Source organism: Frieseomelitta varia, unplaced genomic scaffold (genome assembly GCF_011392965.1).
Source record: "Frieseomelitta varia isolate USP_RPSP 00005682 unplaced genomic scaffold, Fvar_1.2 scaffold_666, whole genome shotgun sequence".
NCBI lineage: Eukaryota > Metazoa > Arthropoda > Insecta > Hymenoptera > Apidae > Frieseomelitta > Frieseomelitta varia.
In genome coordinates this window covers 125791-142925 of record NW_025110441.1, presented here as the reverse complement: position 1 = coordinate 142925, position 17135 = coordinate 125791, and the positions used below count along the sequence as shown (strand labels likewise).

At 42.6% G+C, this 17135-nt stretch overlaps 5 protein-coding genes across 12 annotated transcripts in view; 1 reads left to right on the top strand and 4 right to left on the bottom strand.

The window, feature by feature from the left end:
• The window catches only part of LOC122535065 (thymosin beta), an 11190-nt gene extending 10799 nt beyond the window's left edge, over nucleotides 1-391 (bottom strand). The window contains exon 1 of one of the 2 annotated variants that reach the window (XM_043666252.1): nucleotides 216-391. The gene's annotated coding sequence lies outside the window, so the exon portion shown is untranslated. The remainder of the gene's footprint in view (nucleotides 1-215) is intronic. The other variant, XM_043666253.1, reaches the window with a different exon arrangement.
• Nucleotides 392-1514: 1123 nt separating this feature from the next.
• LOC122535057 (NF-X1-type zinc finger protein NFXL1) lies at nucleotides 1515-8488 on the bottom strand. 5 transcript variants are annotated; one of them, XR_006308069.1, is made up of 6 exons: nucleotides 8381-8488; nucleotides 7984-8304; nucleotides 7775-7887; nucleotides 6028-7705; nucleotides 5257-5939; nucleotides 1515-1526 (listed from the first exon to the last, which is right to left on the bottom strand). XR_006308069.1 is itself a non-coding variant. In XM_043666228.1 (5 exons), the coding sequence occupies exons 2-5, from the start codon at nucleotides 8245-8247 to the stop codon at nucleotides 5511-5513; spliced, it is 2484 nt and encodes an 827-aa protein (XP_043522163.1). In that variant the 5' UTR covers nucleotides 8248-8304; nucleotides 8381-8488; the 3' UTR covers nucleotides 5174-5510. The 5 variants fall into 5 exon arrangements, 4 of the variants coding, with proteins under 4 accessions (XP_043522163.1, XP_043522164.1, XP_043522165.1 ...); XM_043666228.1 differs by lacking the exon at nucleotides 1515-1526 and having other exon boundaries at nucleotides 5174-5939; XM_043666229.1 differs by lacking the exon at nucleotides 1515-1526 and having other exon boundaries at nucleotides 5174-5939; nucleotides 8385-8472.
• LOC122535054 (pre-mRNA-processing factor 6) lies at nucleotides 1522-5108 on the bottom strand. Its single transcript, XM_043666222.1, has 9 exons — nucleotides 4927-5108; nucleotides 4776-4835; nucleotides 4559-4685; nucleotides 3922-4472; nucleotides 3071-3851; nucleotides 2750-2965; nucleotides 2334-2675; nucleotides 1914-2257; nucleotides 1522-1824 (listed from the first exon to the last, which is right to left on the bottom strand). The coding sequence occupies exons 1-9, from the start codon at nucleotides 5019-5021 to the stop codon at nucleotides 1545-1547; spliced, it is 2796 nt and encodes a 931-aa protein (XP_043522157.1). The 5' UTR covers nucleotides 5022-5108; the 3' UTR covers nucleotides 1522-1544.
• Nucleotides 8489-8504: 16 nt separating the features above from the next.
• On the top strand, nucleotides 8505-10100 carry LOC122535064 (phosphatidylinositol N-acetylglucosaminyltransferase subunit C). Of its 3 annotated transcripts, XM_043666251.1 has the most exons (3): nucleotides 8631-8722; nucleotides 8831-9821; nucleotides 9877-10100. In XM_043666251.1, the coding sequence occupies exon 2, from the start codon at nucleotides 8999-9001 to the stop codon at nucleotides 9818-9820; it is 822 nt and encodes a 273-aa protein (XP_043522186.1). In that variant the 5' UTR covers nucleotides 8631-8722; nucleotides 8831-8998; the 3' UTR covers nucleotide 9821; nucleotides 9877-10100. The 3 variants fall into 3 exon arrangements, with proteins under 3 accessions (XP_043522184.1, XP_043522186.1, XP_043522183.1); XM_043666249.1 differs by having other exon boundaries at nucleotides 8505-8635; nucleotides 8831-10100; XM_043666248.1 differs by having other exon boundaries at nucleotides 8831-10100.
• Nucleotides 9891-16918, bottom strand: LOC122535052 (nuclear pore complex protein Nup205). Its single transcript, XM_043666216.1, has 6 exons — nucleotides 16757-16918; nucleotides 16344-16507; nucleotides 15533-16241; nucleotides 14733-15461; nucleotides 10505-14440; nucleotides 9891-10429 (listed from the first exon to the last, which is right to left on the bottom strand). The coding sequence occupies exons 1-6, from the start codon at nucleotides 16764-16766 to the stop codon at nucleotides 10218-10220; spliced, it is 5760 nt and encodes a 1919-aa protein (XP_043522151.1). The 5' UTR covers nucleotides 16767-16918; the 3' UTR covers nucleotides 9891-10217.
• Between the last annotated feature and the right edge of the window lie 217 nt (nucleotides 16919-17135).

Here is a 17135-nt window from a genome sequence, read left to right as displayed (position 1 = left end):
AAAAAAAAAAAAAAAAAACAAAAAAAACAAACGTGCAAGTGTACGGACACGGTGCACGATACTGCCTTCTCTCTCTTTTTTTCTTCTTCTTTTTAACTATAAGAAAGAATAACCGACTCGCTTTTCGAACCCGAATGCCTTTCCAGCCACACGAACCGTTTGCATGCAATTTAAACGATCGTCGATGGAATACGCCGGCGACAAAGAGCACTAACCTGTCAGTTGTCACTTGGAGAGGTAGGCAAGCGCAAACACCGTTCCCAGCGAAACGTTCAAGGACAGGATGGAGACAGTACACTGACTAACCGGCTAGTGATTCCGTACGACACGTAACACCAGGTAACACCGGCGAGCCGCTCTTCCACTCTCTTCCTTCTGCCGATCCAACGCTCGCCGCTGTTCTAAACCCCACCACGAATTCCGACCCCGAATGTCAGCCAATCGCGTACCACCGATTTCAATCCCCTTCCTCTATCGAGTTCCTCCCTCCACTTTTCGTCGAACACTTCCTCCAATGGTCTCCTTGACCGTCATCAGGAGGGTGGCTGACTCACCCTTCGCGGCGAGCGTGATCTCGCATTCGACGCACGAAAAAGTTTCCATGTTTTTCAAGCGTAAACTCACTTTCGATATTTCAGTATTTACACTGTTAGATCATGCTTGTATTGATATGACTTTTTTTTTTTGATAGCAATTTATAATATTGCTGAATTATTTGGAATCGCAGTCGCGTGTAAGCAAAGGTAGCGGAGGAATGCGCCGCTGCTATTTCTGGAACAATGGAAAGGGAGCGAGACTGAAGGACGTTCTAGGGGTTGACGAGAGTCGGAATGACTCATCTCGCAGTTATCCCAGCTGCTCGTCATATGGGCAGTCTCGCGTTCGGTGTTTCTAACGTTTCGAGATATCGCGGTACGTTTGGGAAAATTGGTTTATTCAACGAAGAGGCAACGCTGTCCATTACGATACTTCTCAACAAACGTTCCATCTTTTATCTAAATTAAATAGGTATGCCAATTATAAAAATATTGGATATTCCTGTAAACTGAAAGATGTAATATATTTGTAAATGTAATAAATGTAACGTAATAAATAAATACAATAAATGTAATATAAATGTTACCTTTGGTATAGCAAGAAATGTATTTTATATAGAATAGCGAAGCAAAGGTATTTATTAAGTGAATGAGCACGGATTACCTCACAGTTGTCAAATGTATTTTAGATCGTTAATATTACCGGTGCAAATTTTTAGTTGAGAATTGTTTTAACTATAGATGATATGCACAGAGTTCTAGATCTCATCTGCAACAAGTTTTCTACTGGTTACATTAAACATGATAAAATATTTTAAAAACATCCAAAACTAAAATTATCTTGAGTCCTTGTTATTTAAATTAAATTGCAGGTATATATATATATGAAGTTTCAAAAAATTCTGCTCGATTTAAAACGTCATTTATTCTACTGTTATAATTAATACTAGGTTTTAGAAAATAGTTATATATATATATATACAATATTTACTTAAATTACTTTATTAATTATATTGGAATTGGCAAATCTTTTGCAACTAATACTAAGATTTGATCGGTACTTAGACACCAGTTTGCTATATTCTTTGATACTTTGCACCAATTTTCACCATGGTGAGGTTCTGCGGCGATGCATCTTTTCTTCACGTCTTCTTGCTGCTCCTCCGTTCCGTTTAAAAGTTCGAACTTGTAAAAATATGCCCACGCATCTCCCAAGTCTGGATCTATTTTCACCGTACGATTGAACCAGTCCCGACACTTCGAAATTTTATGCTCACACCAGAATAATCTGCAAAATAACGATTAAAATAATAAAAAATGGTCGGAATAGTCCGTTTTAATTTGCAAAAATATCGTGACAAGTTGTTGATCATTTACTTGGATACTGCAAGAAGCACGTGTGGATCGTGCTCGCACTTTTTCAAAGCATCGACACTTTTTGTCTTTCTTTGTGGCCGAGGTTCCATAAAGATCGCCTCTGCCCAAAGCAAGCCAGATGTTGGACATTCCTGAAGCGCTTTCGCCATGAGTGTGTTTGCCATGTCTCTGACACCGCCAACTTTTAATTCATTTCTGATAGCTTCCAACCAAAGCTCTGGGTTCTTTAAATTCTTTAACCGAGCCTTCTCCAACACCGATCTGGCTTTGGTAACTTGACCCTTTCTGTGCTCCAACTGTGCCAGTAAACGCCACAGTGGTATAGAATTGGGACATTTTTTGATCTATAAAACAAATGATGACATCAATGCCTAAGATTAAAATTAACAAAAAAAAAGAAAAACAAATAAGAAGACTTACAGCTTGATTGTATGTGTCTAAAGCTTTGTCTAAATTCCCTTGTTGTTCTTCGATTTGTCCCTTCATTAGCCACAGTTTCGGGAAATCATCGAATGCTTCTAGAGCTTCTTTCAGAAGCAGTAACGCCGCGTCGAGGTTGTTCAAAGCCCATTCCAATTTCGCGCTTTTCATCATCACTCTAGGAGTTGGTGCAGACGCTCTTGCTTTCGCGAGCAATCGTCTAGCTCTCTCGTATTCGGAATTCTCTGATTCCAGCTTCACAGCTGCTAGCCAAATCTCTTCGGAATTTGGATTCGCTTGAAACGCAAGTGATAAAATACCTCTCGCTGCTGGGACGTCTCCCTTGAAACAAAAGAAGACACGCATGTGGTAAATACGCTTTCACGAATGTTCACTTTTTGGCGAGTTTCACTTACAGCCAACCACTTCGACTTTGCACCCATGAGCCAAAGTACTTCGCTCTTCGGACAGTGGGCAACCGCTCTTTGAAGTAAAGACTCCAAAGACTCTCGCGTGCCATAAGTTTTCTCAAAGTAAGCTGCGCGCAGCCAAATTGACTTTTTACTGGGGAACGTCGATAACGCATAAGCATAGACTGCTCTAGCACATTCCAATGCCCCTTGTTGAGCGCACTAAAACGATAATTGAATTAAGCAATCGCTCGTGCAACAATAAATAGAAATATAAAATTAGAAAATATTAGTTTATTATTATAAAAATAAAGTATAAGATATTACTGTTTCTGCGTCTTCCATCCATGTATGTTTCCTGTCCTCTTCCTCCACTCCAAAACTAATGATCGCCTTAACAATAACCTGACAGGTATGCACTGCCCCAGCCTTTTCAGCCTCCATAGCTTCTTTAAACCAATGTTCTCTATTGATTTCCACCCCGTTCGCGCTCAAAGAAGATATTGCGCGATCGATGATTTTCTCCACCATATGTTTATTTCCGTTCGCCTCTTCCAACTTTGCGGCTGTTGTCCAAATTTGCCTATCCGTTGGGATATTTTCTCTTGCTTTGTTAAGAACTTTTCTGGCATTGTCATAGGTTTCTAATCGAGCGAGAGCAAGCCACAAGTCAACGCTGGTTGGGCAACACTCGACTGCCCGGCTGAGCAAAATTCGCGCGTCTTCCGGTTCTTCCAACTCCACTGCAGCTTTCCACAGTCTCACTGAATTCGGAATATGCTCCAATGCTTTGCGGTACACTCTTCTCTTTGCTTTCGTCTCGATTTCCAAATCCGCTGCTTTTATCCATATTCGAACGGATGTTGGTATATGCCGTACCGATTGAGCGATCACCGCTTTAGCTGTGTCTGGCGGTTGCAGCCTGGCCGCTTCCAACCATAGATCTTCCGACGTAGGGTTCACTTCGCAGCCTTTCATTATTAAATTCCGAGCTGCCTGCACTTTCCCAGTGACCTCTTCCAAACGAGCAGAAGCGATCCACGCTGGTGGATGATTGGGATTCGTCTCCCTCACGGATTTTAACAACAATCTGGCTTTCTTGATATCGCTGAAATTAAATTAAAGATAGATACAAACTTTGTTAAATTCTAACCAACATTGAGATACGTTTCACTTACTTGATGTCACCGCCGTACGTTGGTATCATACTCTGCAAGTCGGTAAGATAACCTTTGGGATCTACGACAGTCTGTCCTTCGACAGAGTCGGAGACCTGATTCAATTTAACGTTCATTAAAGTGTTTCTAGCCTGACCAATTTTTCTTAAATCTAAGTCTCCTGTCGGCGTCAACATCCCAGGTGTTGCCACACCTGGCATCATCGACGCCAAACCACTCGACGGATCTATGCTGGTTGACGTTTCGCCTCCCAAGTTCCGCGCGAGAACCGAGTCCGGCAGTGGCGTGAACTTCTCTGCCCGAGGATTTCGTTGCTTCCTATTTCTAGCGTCGCCAACTTCTGGAACATTTTTCCATTCTTCCTCGGTTACATTTACCAATTCCCTCTTCAAGTCTGAGAACTGTTGCTGAATTTTAGGACGTTCTTGACGATACCTTTCCAACTCTTCTCTCAGCCTCTTTTCCCTGTATTCTTTGCGCTTTTCATCCATTCGTTTGTCAATTGCCTCGTAAATAGCATCGGCCTCTTCATCGTCTTTGTCATAAGGATCCTACAGAGTGTTTGATGATTCAATATGATTCAATTGAACTGCGCAATTACAATCGTTTAATACCAGTCTCTATTCCTTATTCCTACTTTGCTGAACAGAGATCCTCCATATCCGGAAAATTCATCGTAATTAGAATCGTTCAAATCTTCCTCGTCTTCTTCCTCCTCTTCTTTCTTCTTTGTCCTTTTCGTAGGCGGAGCGTGTCTGTCATCCCTAAACGTTTATGAAACAATGTTAATGAAACTTGGTACCAAGTGTTAATTAAGTTTGATGAAAAAAATTGAACGTAATGCAATTACTTACGAAACATCGTTGGCATCGCGAGCTGGACCAATGTCAGATCTGGTTGTGAATCCAGTAGCTCTAAAAGATAAGGCATTAACGCCGTATATTAATATTCTGTTTCATTAAAGAAGGTTAGGTTAGCTGAATAACATTGCTTTTTACACATTACCCTCTTCCAACGCCAGCAACATATCCCAAGGGTGCTGGAACACCCAGGAAGTGTTTTTTGTTTCTCGTTGATAGCGAAACTGACGGAACCGCCATTTTTATATTTTTCTTTTCCTCCGTGTAAACACAAACAAAATTTTTGAAACGCAAACTAACCTCTCAAGTAGTGATTTCTCGAAGCTAGATGGCACCTCAGAGGTGGTCACGTTTTGAATCAGTTGGCGGGCTAAAGGAAGATAAACTACAAGTAAGTAATCTTAGATGTTTTGATTATTATCGTACGTTACAACGACATACGATATTGACATATTATTCCGTGTCAAAATAATACAGCATTTCCTCGCAGTTTTTGCTGAGCGTTAGACGTACAATGTAGAAATTTACAAAATATGTACATGTAATTGAAAACTCTTTGGACCTAGCGACACTATGGCACAGAGATACAGATATTGCGACAAAGATTCGAAAGACCGAAGCACTGTCTCACGCTGGTCGATAAAACAATTTAAAATAACTAAATTAAAAATATAGCCTAGCGTTCATTACAGCGACTAGGAAACGTCGCGGGCATGAAGTTTAAAGTTTTCACGACTGTCCCATGGTTGCATAAAATATTACAACGCCTATTAAACATATCAAGACACCTAAAATCCAATATTTCCAGCAGTTACCGCGCATCTCGTTCTGCGACATTTTCTTGTCGGATTTATCTTTCCCCTTACGACGGGGTTTGAACTTTCGCTCGAACTTTTCTATCTCTTGTTGATTGCGCATCTCCTCCGCTCGCCGTTTTTGCTCCAGCAAGGCAGCTTCGGCCTGGCGTCTTTCGTTCTTCAGTCTCGTGCAAACATCGTCGCACTTTATCGAAATTCCCTCCTTCTGCACCACAGAGCAAATAAATTCTTTCTTAATCCGTCTGCACTCGCAAAACAACTTCATCTTCTTGCTGCACTCCTTCTCATTTTTACACGGTCCTGGGTGACACTCGTTGGCGCATCGATGTCCACATGGATACTAAAACCGAAATTGTGACCAATTAAAACGTGGATATTTAAAATTAGACTATTACTACTAGTTGATATTTATCTAAGTATTTAGTTACATTTTTAGGGCACTGATTCCCACACTTGAGCAATTCATTGCGTTTCTCAGCTGTGGCCGACGTTAATTCGAAGCATCTACGATATATGGTACTTATGCCGCAGTGACACGAAGTTTTAACTATCTGCTTGCAGGGATTACACGGCGCGGGATGACAAAGTTTGGGGCATAAATGAATGCAACCTGCCGGCCGTGGAAGTAGACAGGAACTCTCACAGTCCATACACGGAATGCCATTCCTAGTTTCTTCGGAAGACGGTACTTTATGACAAATCAATTCGCACGTGTGATTTTTGCACGGTAACATTCTTCCACACAATCTCCCACAGGAGGTAGGCTTGGCCTCGTGACAGGCCCACGGACGTGTCTCGTGTCCTCCTAAGCATGTAATTGGCACAGAGACTTTACACGGCGGACATGGCAACGTTTTCAACTGCATAATTTCCTTCTGAATATCCCACGGCCCTGTTGGTTGTACCTTCACGTCACTTTTGCTTACCTTCATCCAAACTTTTGTATGACAAACAGCCACACAAGAATGACCACATCGTTTGTATACCAAGTCACATGTCTTTTTGCAGGGCGGACAGTAGCCGTGGTGACATTTATGAGTTTCTCGTTTAAGGTGATGGCAGATCGGCGGTATTTTGCACGGCCTGTTGCAAGGTGGCGGCTTGATTCTTTTCGTACCACACGGCACCGTTATTTTGCTGTGTCCGCATCTACATTGAATAACGTCGGTTCGTGCGCACGGGTAACAGGGACCGCTGTGACAAGGGGCGGCACATTTGTGCTTGCGACAATTTAGAGTGTTGTCGCATACTTTCTCGCAAACATTGTACGTATTCTTGATCAAACAGTCGCAGCATTTTTTGTTGCAGGAATGCCTTCCGCACAAACGCATCTGCACGCATTTTTTGTTGCAATGGAACTCTTTGCCACAAGCGACCTCCTTTTTGTAACTGCCGCATCTACACCACTTTGTGACTACTTCCACACACTGTCCACAACGATCCGTATGACATCTCATACTGCAGTAATGCGAGCCGCAATTCAATAACTTTCCACATGTGTCTCCGCACGTTGGTAATTGTTCCTGGTTGCATGAAACGGCGTAACGTTTCTTTCCACATGGACATGTTCTGTTTTTCTCCAGTGGACAGATTCCGCAGTCGTCGTCTAAATGGCATTTACCTTCGCAGGTGTGAACATTGCAAGAGAAAGTTCTGCCACAAGGTTTGTCGCACGTCCATGGACCTTCTGAGCATTGCTTTAATTCCTTGTTACTCTTGCAGTGGCATTCTAACGACAATATCTCTGAACAAGGTGGGCACTTCCCTGAATGACACACTTCTTTACAAGTGTGCGAACATGATTCATACTTTTTGTTACATACAGTGCCGCAGCTCCAATTTTTGGCGTTACATCGTCGTTGTTGAGGTGCTTGTTTGCCACAGTAGCATTTAAAGGATACTGTCTTTGCGCAGGGAGGACATGGCCCAGGATGACAAAGTAAAACACATTTATGACCGCACTCTGGTTGCAACAGTTTGTCGCATGTCTCTCCACAGGAATGAGGGATGTTCCATGGGCTGTATAGAGGATCTATGGTTTTTTTGCAGAAGCACTTATACTTACGAGGACTGTCATCTTCCTTGTATTCCATACGACATTTTGGACTAAAACATGTTTATATGTAGTATTCAAATATCATTAAAGTAGCAATACATTTTTGAAAAATTTCTTACCACGCCCATGTTGGCTCGATACCCTTCTCACGTTTAACATTTACACTATCCTGTATCCAACGCGAAATACAAGACAGATGTAGAAAAGCAAAACATTTGTTGCAATTCCAAATCTATAATATTAACACGAATTGACTGAGACATATTTTATGAAATGGCAAACTTTGTACAAAGTTTATGTGAGTTTACACAGCTTTAGAAGAACATACCGGATCTGTTTTTTTCACAGTCGAGATACATATTAAACAAACAGCATTGCCAGATTGGAAGATATTAATCAAATATGACAAAATCTTTTCTGCATCTGCCTCCTCGCCTTGATAGGCGGACAGTATCTTTCCAATAACATTTTGCATATTCTCCTTGCTTCTGTCATCTTCATCCTCACTGGAGGATTCCAAATAGGCATTTGCTTCTAAATGCTTGCTAATTGCTAGTTTATTTTCTGCTTCAGCTTGTTTGAATTTCTGCATTTTTACTATTATTTACTATTATTTTGTACTACCTATGAAACGTTTAACAACTTTGTTCTGGAACATTACAAAATAGGCCATACACGTTATTAATATTATATCTTTCACATACATAAAACAATAATTCATTTACCTACATACACACATCTAAGCATTCCATTTAAAATAGAGATCACATTTGAATTATTCCAAATTCAATCACATCTCTGCCACGCACTTCTTCATTGTACAAAACTAACATCTGCGGCAATACTGTTTTGGTTACTTCGTGGAAAATAAACAGCACAGAGGGAAACCGATCGTTCGTAATAATATCAGTTATATCGTAGATTTAATTCGATCGGCGATTGGGCAATTCAAACTAGTGATAATTAAGACTGTTACTCGGGTAGAGATACATATTTTTTTATCCGATCTTACGGATTTCAGTGACTGCCGCAATTTGCGTTTCTCAGTAACCTCTTTTCATCAAAAGGTATGGCTTGATAGTCGTAATGTTCGGCAATTACACTCGTCGTTTATGCGGAACAACGACGAAACGTGTTTTTAGAATTAATTCGAGCCATCTTTATTTCCTTTCCAGCACGTTATGCGAGAAACAAAAATCCGACAGGAACAACACGAGTTACGAAAGATGCACAAGAGTTTGACTATCCTCTCGTGACAACACCGAGACTTAGGACTTGTTATTTGAATGATGAGAATCAAACGCTCCACTGTTTTGTACAAAAATTAAATAACAGAACACACTATGACTGTAGGGCTACAATGGCAGAAGAACTTGTATGAAAATTATGGGCTGCCGGACAATTACACGGACAGTTCGTTCTTGGAGCAATTACGCAGAAATATCAAACTGAACAACGTGACATTAATCGAAGCAATAACTTTTGGCGGCACTGTATGCATTCAACTGAATATCGTCATCCTTTTTGTCATTATATTTATTTGGTTGTACAACGAATGGGCCAGTCCCAATGTCGTATTCATACTCGGTGTGATACACACAATAATCGGTTACTTCCTATACTGTTTGAAAGAGCCGAGTATCCTGACAGAGTTTACAAAACACATTAGAACTGTGCTGATCTTCCTTACGTTCGGGTATATCCTGTCACCTGTTTTAAAAACCTTGACCGAGACCATCAGCACGGACACGATTTATGCCATGACAATACTAATGTTTCTGGTACATTTGATATTCAGCAAGTACGGTCCGTTGCAGATCTCGCTGTCCGATTCATTGTCCATAACGTCCTCGATATTTGGCTCCTTGATGTTAGCGTCCAGATTAGCATCACCGCTGCATGCTTTCTCTCTCCTTACAGTTTCTGTTCAGTGTTTCGTTCTGTTGCCATTTCTGATATATAAATTAAGCAGCAAGTTACTGATGTCAGGTTTCTTAACATTAAGCACACTGTACTTTCTCCTATTGGTTTCGCAAACTTTGTCCTATGTATTTGTTGCAACTATAGTGTTCTTACATTTTGTTTGTCCTTATTGGTATGTAAGATGCCAGAAGTACAAGGACAATATTTATGGACCATGGGACGAGGCTGTCATTACTTCTTAGAAAACGCTCGGTCCATTTCCTTCTGTTTGTTCTAACATCCTCAATTGAAGAAATGGAATGTTGTAAATACTTGGATATTTAATTTATTATTAATACACAGCACAATTAACATAGCAACGGAACGTAATTATGGAAATATATTTTATATATTTACTGTACTTATAACAGATAACTCAAAATAATACATATGTAATATGTGCCAACAATTTTATAAAAACGTTCAATCACAATTCGAGAATGTTAATTGACAATTTAAAATAAATCGTATTTGTATAGAAATCATTTGCTGAAAAATCTTTGTCTATCCAATTGTTGTAATAAATACTGTTGCTGAGAGTTTTGGCGGTTGTAATACACGGTAAAAAAATATGTTGTACATTTCAAAGTTACAGACGCGTTACTGTACAATTATAAACTGCAACAGCCTTTTGATCCTTCTGACAAGAGCCTCTACAAAGCTGTGATCCAACATACTTTTTGCATATTCGTTATGCGTATCCAGTAACTGTGTGACAAAGCTGTCCGTAAACGTAGAAACGAGGCCTTGCTTCAAATCCATCAAAGTTTCTGACGATGCCTTCCACGCAACCATATCCTCATCTATGCTCGCTGAAAAAGAGAAAAGAAGAACATTAGCTGATTTCACTCGTTGTTTGTAGCGTTAACTAGAGGTGTAAACATTACCTCGCATTCGTCTGTACCGCGACATCACTTGTATCATATAGAAATCCAAATGGCTCCAAAGAATGTACAACGCGTGTTCTATTATCAACGAACAATACTTTATAGTCTGACGCTTTTCCTTCACCCAGCGATTCAGTCGTTGCTCCACTATTACTCGTTGCTTTTGCACGTCGAGTTCCGCTTCCTCGTCGGACATGTACTCCTTCAACTCTGCGGTACTCATCTCCCCAATTACGGCCGATTTACTGATGAGAGTGTCGATGTGGGGCAACTCCGCGTGCAGTAAATTCGTAACAGACACGAGTTGGTCAACGATGGTTCCCAGATGCACCCCGCCAGATACATTCTTCATTCTGTCTTCCCTCCCTCCTGGCTTCAAGGTCAGATGAGGCTCGAACAGTATGTTCCTTATCTTTTGATCCATTCGGCTGTGCTGCATCTGATTGCGCGTGTACAGCATGATATTCGCAACGATCTGCACGCAGGAAGTGTGCTGCTGATTCGCCTCGGTTTGCTCGTGGCTGAGGCGAACGGGTGCCGGCTGCAACTGAAATTTGTACAACAACGACAGCATCAGTCTCTGCAATTCGTACAAATAAGCACGGAGCTCTCTCATGCCGCCAACGTCCCCCAGCTTGCAGTTGTCGAACTCGGACTTTGCCAGTTCCTCGTCCACTAGTTTGTACATGTCGACGTTCGCCGATCGGGATATGACGCCGGTGAGACAGGCGATTTCCTTCAGAAAGAGCGTGTTCGCCTTCGAGAAAGCGTTCTGCAGAACAATCTTGACAATGTCGCCGTGACTTTGCAAGAAGCTACACACTTGTATGGCGCACGACTGGTTCTCCGTTCCGAGGGTGGTGAGCAGGGCGTCGCAGAGGTACAAAGCCGGCAGGAAGATCTGCTGATAACGCTGGCCAATCGACGGTATGAACGAGTAATCGCCACCTTCGAACGCTATGTGAACGTCTGGATGCCGGTCGAAGACGAGCATGTTGGACATGCACGACAGGATCTTGTTCTCCAGGAGACTCTCCGCACCTAATCTCGTGGACGCCATTCTACAGAACGTGGCCATTTTCGCTTCGTACAGGTACAACGGCCGCAGCGTCTGAGGCTCCGGCTGCAGCATACACCGTAGCATGTTGTCAGACTCCAGGAGGCTGTCTATCATGTGCTTCAGGTAACCACGGCTGGCCAGATAGATGATCCAAGCGTTGTCGTGATCCAGCTCCAAGATTTTATCCAGGCAAGATAGCGCCAACATTTTGCAGACGTCGTGACCGCCCGAGCAATTGTGACAGAGAATGTCCATCAGTTTGTTTCCAAAGCTGTTTATTACCTGTATCGTCGCGTATCGATGGGACCGTTCTTGAACAGGCATCACCCTGTTCACCGAGCTGTCCAACTGGCTGACGTACATCAAGTCGATGATGTTCGTGCTCTCCGACTTCTCCAAGCCAACAACGCAGAGGAAATTCAGCAACGCTGCGTACAAGTGGGTTATTACTTTCTGCGAGGAGGCACCCGCGTTCAGGATCCACTGCAGTATGTGGCTCAGGATGATCTTCATCATCGTTGCGTTCGAGGGCGACGAGGGGAACGACTCGCCGTCCGTTTGCGTGAGGAAACTGTTCCGCAAATGCACCAGCAACATTAGAACCGTCCCGGACACCAGGGTTTTGATCTCGTTCAACGCCTCGCAGGTCGTCATCTTCTGCAACAGATCGTGAGACAGGTTCAGCAGCAGGTTCTGCTTCTGCGGCGTAGGTAGCTGTTGATTCGTCGCGACGCAGAACAATATCTCCGTCGTTTGGCACCAGCCCTCGACGAACTTCACCGTCGCGTAAGACAACAGTTTCGTCTGATTCTTCTTCAAAGCGTACATCAGAATCTTCTGCACCTCTTGCTGCATGAGATTGCGTTGGGTGGCGGTGGCGCTTCTCTGAGTGACGGCCAGCTCTTCCGTGATGAGGGAATGCAGTTTCCTTATGTCTATGAGCCGGGGACCACCTATCAACGTCACCGGAGTGCTACACCGTCCCAGGGCCATCTCGACCTGCGACGGGTCGAAGAAGTCCAGTGATAATGGCGACTCCAGCTGAAGTTGAAACTCGGTGTAGTGCAGAAGGTCCATCAGCAGTTTCTGCGAAGGCACGATTTGCCCCATCTCTTGGCCAAAGTTCCCAACCAGCCGCTGAACCAGAGAATTCTGCAAGCTACCGCCGGCGACCCGCAGCTCGATCGCCGCTATTTTCAACAACCAGGACATGCAACCGAGCTCTGTCGCCTTGTTCTGTCCCTCGAATGGCAACTTCGAGAGATGCCTCTGCACGAAGTCTTGGTTCACGCTGGCCCGCAGGAATCTCAGCACCGGGACGGACGTCTTGTTGTTCGCAGCCAACGTGTGGAGGAAACAGTAGCAGGCTTCGGTTATCTTGTCGCGGCCGCGCTCGAGGGACTGCTCTAAAATTCCTAGTATCGAGTGCAGGCAGGTTCGTGGAAAGCCCAGAATGCCAGGCTGTTGCAAGACGGTTTTCCTGATGTCTTTGGTGATCTCGAATCCTAGCAGGTAGTGAGAGAGGTTCGGCGTAGGTCGTACGATACTCTGCATCATCAGAAGTAGAATTCGTTCCTTGCAGTTGCCGGTGTACTGTTTCTCGCTCTCCGCGTCTTCGTCGAACGTCGTGTCCGCGTCCAAGCACTCGACGAAACCATGTCTGATGTTCGTGGACAGAGCGGGCGTGGCTGTAAAGGTGGAAAGTAACTCGGAGTCAGCTCCTGGCTCGTTGGTCACCTCGTGGATCACGCCGACAGCGTGGAACGCGTGCTGCGAGAGCCAAGAACAGTACGAGACGTACTTGGCGACGTTGATCATGTAATCAGGCTTCTTCGACTGTGGGTCTACCTCCAGGAGCAACCTCGACAGCCCGGTCAGAATTTTGTGGATCGATTTCGTAGCGGCCAACTGAGCCATGTAGTTGTGCTGGGTCTTCAATCCCCTTTCCAGTATCTCCAAACAGTACAACGTGCAATTCTCGAGGTTCTTCTTACCAGGGAATTGTTCGTACGTGTCGAAGTGGCTGCAACCTTTGTCGAGGATGTACAGTATAACGTGAAGCAACTCGGATTTCGAGTGCAACTGCGTCATTATGTGATAGCCAGGGGCGGAGTTAACTATCGTAACTTCGCCGCTTTGGAGCTCCACCTTGCATCCGACGAAGTCTTCGACAGCCGGCTCGTACTGCTTGATGAGCTTCGAGAATATTTTCAAACAAGCCTCGGCAACTTCCCACTTTTCGCCAGGATTCTTGTACGACCGCGTGTGAAACTTCAGGAAGACGGTGTTGATGATGAAATGCAGATACGGATCGAAACCCGGATTACGCTGGCCCATCCCCAGCAATCGTAACACGGGGAAGTCCGTGAGAACGTCTAGAAGTTCCAGCATCGCTCGTGTCAGTGGATATTCGTCCTTCTTCGACTCGATCTCCTCTAATTCGGTCTGAACCCCTCTCGGCTGATAGCTGCTTATCGTCGGTATGGTCGAAAGTATCTGGGCAGCTTCCAAACTTTGCCACACGGTGGACGAGCTCTCCGGCGATCTGGCCAACGCGGCAAGCGTTCGTATTAAAACGCTCTTCAACGGGATCGATATACCGCAGCTGACTAGACCGATCAAAGACGGCAATACTTTCCACCCTGGATGGTCGCATATCGCTATTCTTGATATCTCGTCGTTCTTCGCGATCACCTGAACAACCAGCAACACTGCCTCCAGACCTTTCACCTCCTCGGGCGTGATGCCTTTCGGATGGCTTCTTTGCCGGTAAACAGTATCCTGACTGGGAGGCAATTCCTTCCTGAGATTGTCATAGTATTGGCTCAAAGATTTGAAAAAGTGATCCCAGGAAATTGTCGTCGATACTGAAGAACCTGCGGATTGCTTCTTTTTTTAGTTTTCATTGCGATATTTAAAAAAAAAAAAAAAAAAAAAAAAAAAAAAAAAAAAAAAGAAAATTGGACTCGTATTTCACAACACGGAGAGAACAGAGAACGCATTATTATGTATCTTGTCGATGCNCTTTCGTCTAAATTTCACTTAACTCCATGCTGTGGTCTTCGTATTTTTTTTTTTTTTTTTTTTTTTTTTTTTTTTTTTTTTTAAAAAATATTTTTTTTTAAAAATTTAAAAAAAAAAAAAAAAAAAAAAAAGAAAATCACTTACCGTTTGGCTTGAGAAAATTGAATGCTTGTCGCGCCGCTTGCGGAGAAGATGCAAGGGACGCGATCATTTTAAGATATGGAACGAATAATCCTGCTGGTAATATCTCGCCGGCGAGACGCACGAATTTAAATAGAGCGACTTGTCTAGATGGCAAACGATTAATGTACGTAGGAGCGGACGTGTGCGTAGAGTCGTGGCCAGAGTGATGACACCAGTATTGCATAACCAGTTCCAGTTTCAAAGGGTCTTCTTTGTACAATTCTGCCACTGTCAACATTAGATATTCAAAATGATTGTCTAGGTTCAAGGGTGGTTCGATACCCTCCTGTTGGTATGCCTGAATCAAACGCATAGACTCGTCCACGCGACTCCGCAGATCCTTGACTTTTAAAGGCATCAGGAATATAAAATCGGAGATGAGAGAATGGAAATAACGGAGATAGAATTCCTCGTAGTATATAGTCTTGTTCTTAAATAATATTTCAGCCATGAAGTGAAAGCATTTGTTCGTCAAAGCTGCTTCCAGCAGTCTTTCGTCCTCGGTAGCGATATTCGGTAAAACCTGCACACCAGCCGTGCCCTTTATCGTTGTGAGAGCAACTGCAAACGCGAATTGTACAAGCCCGTGTAATTTGGCACACTCCCAGTTGATGTTCATCGATATTAATTTTTGATATAGTTCGTAGTGCGCTCCTCTTTCCGCGATCAGTGGCATGGAATTGATCAATTCTGAAAAGAAACAGCAAGATTACATGAGTAATAACATAAAAATTATATTGACGCTTGATGAGAAAGCATACCTTCGCCATTCTCGTGACTATGTAACGAACTAAAATTGATTGCATTCAACACACTCATTATAATGGCAAGCGTAACTTTATCCACACCATTTTCGTACGCTTCCGGCTCAATTTGTTTTGTTTGCAAGAATGTTAACAGGCGAAATAAGATTGAATTTGGCAATGAGGATTGTGCGGACCACAAATATAGTATGTCTGCCAAATCCTGCCTAGAATCGTTGTAGAGTTTCATGACCATGTACCGATGCTTCGATCCGCCTAACGCTCGATTTTTTTCTAACAGTTCCTGCTCTTTCACAGGATCCATCTTCTCCAACAGCGATAGAATCCTATCTAATAAACCGTCCTCCTGCAATTTATTCGTATATTCCGTAATGTGTCTTAGAAGAGCAATTGGAGCATCAATGTTCCAACTGTGTCCCATTCTTGCTTGTATTAGCATCCTCAAGGTTGACGTGAGCGCTTTCTTTCCATCATAATACAATAAAATAGCTGTTAATCCTCTCGGTAAACCAGGATGGTGAGGCATTTGCAGTTGGGCAGTGCATAGAAGATCCAACGCCATGAATTCATTGAGCTCATACATGTCCGATATAATGAGGGTTTCGTCAACCAATTCCTTTGACAATAACTGATGACCCAAGCCAGGGAGTGTAATACCATCTGTAGCACCTTTTGTTATTTCCTCCCTGCTGTTTACATTTGGAGGCTACGACAAAATATAACTTTAACTGTGAATGAAATGAAAATTTAATAACATTTTCATTGCTTTTCGTGATCTTAGATACTCAATGTTGTACAATCCACTTACTGGATTTTTTAGAAGAGTTAAAAAATTCTGCTTGTGATTACGTAAGGCCTCGTTAAATTCATGGTACTGAAGGTCGTGAGTTGATGGCGATGAAGTGATGTAGCGTTCCACGAGACTCTGGAGTTCCTTGTAAGGAGTCCACATATCTTCGGTGTTTACTTTCTCTGAAAAGTTTGCAATACAATTTTTTGTTAATGATTGACACAATCACATAGAGTGATGTAAAAAAATGAAAAGAAATTGAAAATATTTTTCTGAAACTATGCGATACTGCGATGCAATACTGAAACGTGTGAATGATTGCATTATATTCAAGTGAATATCATTCAAATATTCACCGGTCACACAATAACAGGTTAAATTTTCCTAACCTCAGTTAAAAACATGCACGACTTATACAAATTAAAGCTTACCTTCGGTCATTTTTTCCCTTCACAGTAAGTAGAACGTTGTAAAAACAAAAATCTGGTATAAAGTATAGTACTTAAATGCATATAATAGGAAAAAAGAAATCTTGTGCAACATAATACAAATACCGGTCCTCTGGCGGGAACAGCGGACCCATTGATAATCATAAACCATGGAATAACTAGTACGTAGATGCGCAGTTACTGCAGACTACATTTCATTTCTAAAAAAAAAAATCAGGTTGCGTTAAATTCGCTGAAATTTGTTAAAATTTCAATTAAAAATTATTTTTTATTTAAAAATTTGACATTCGATGTTCAACCTACGGGGATCGATATTTTAATCAACGAAGTACAATTTTTCTGTGCATCATTTTTACAACGC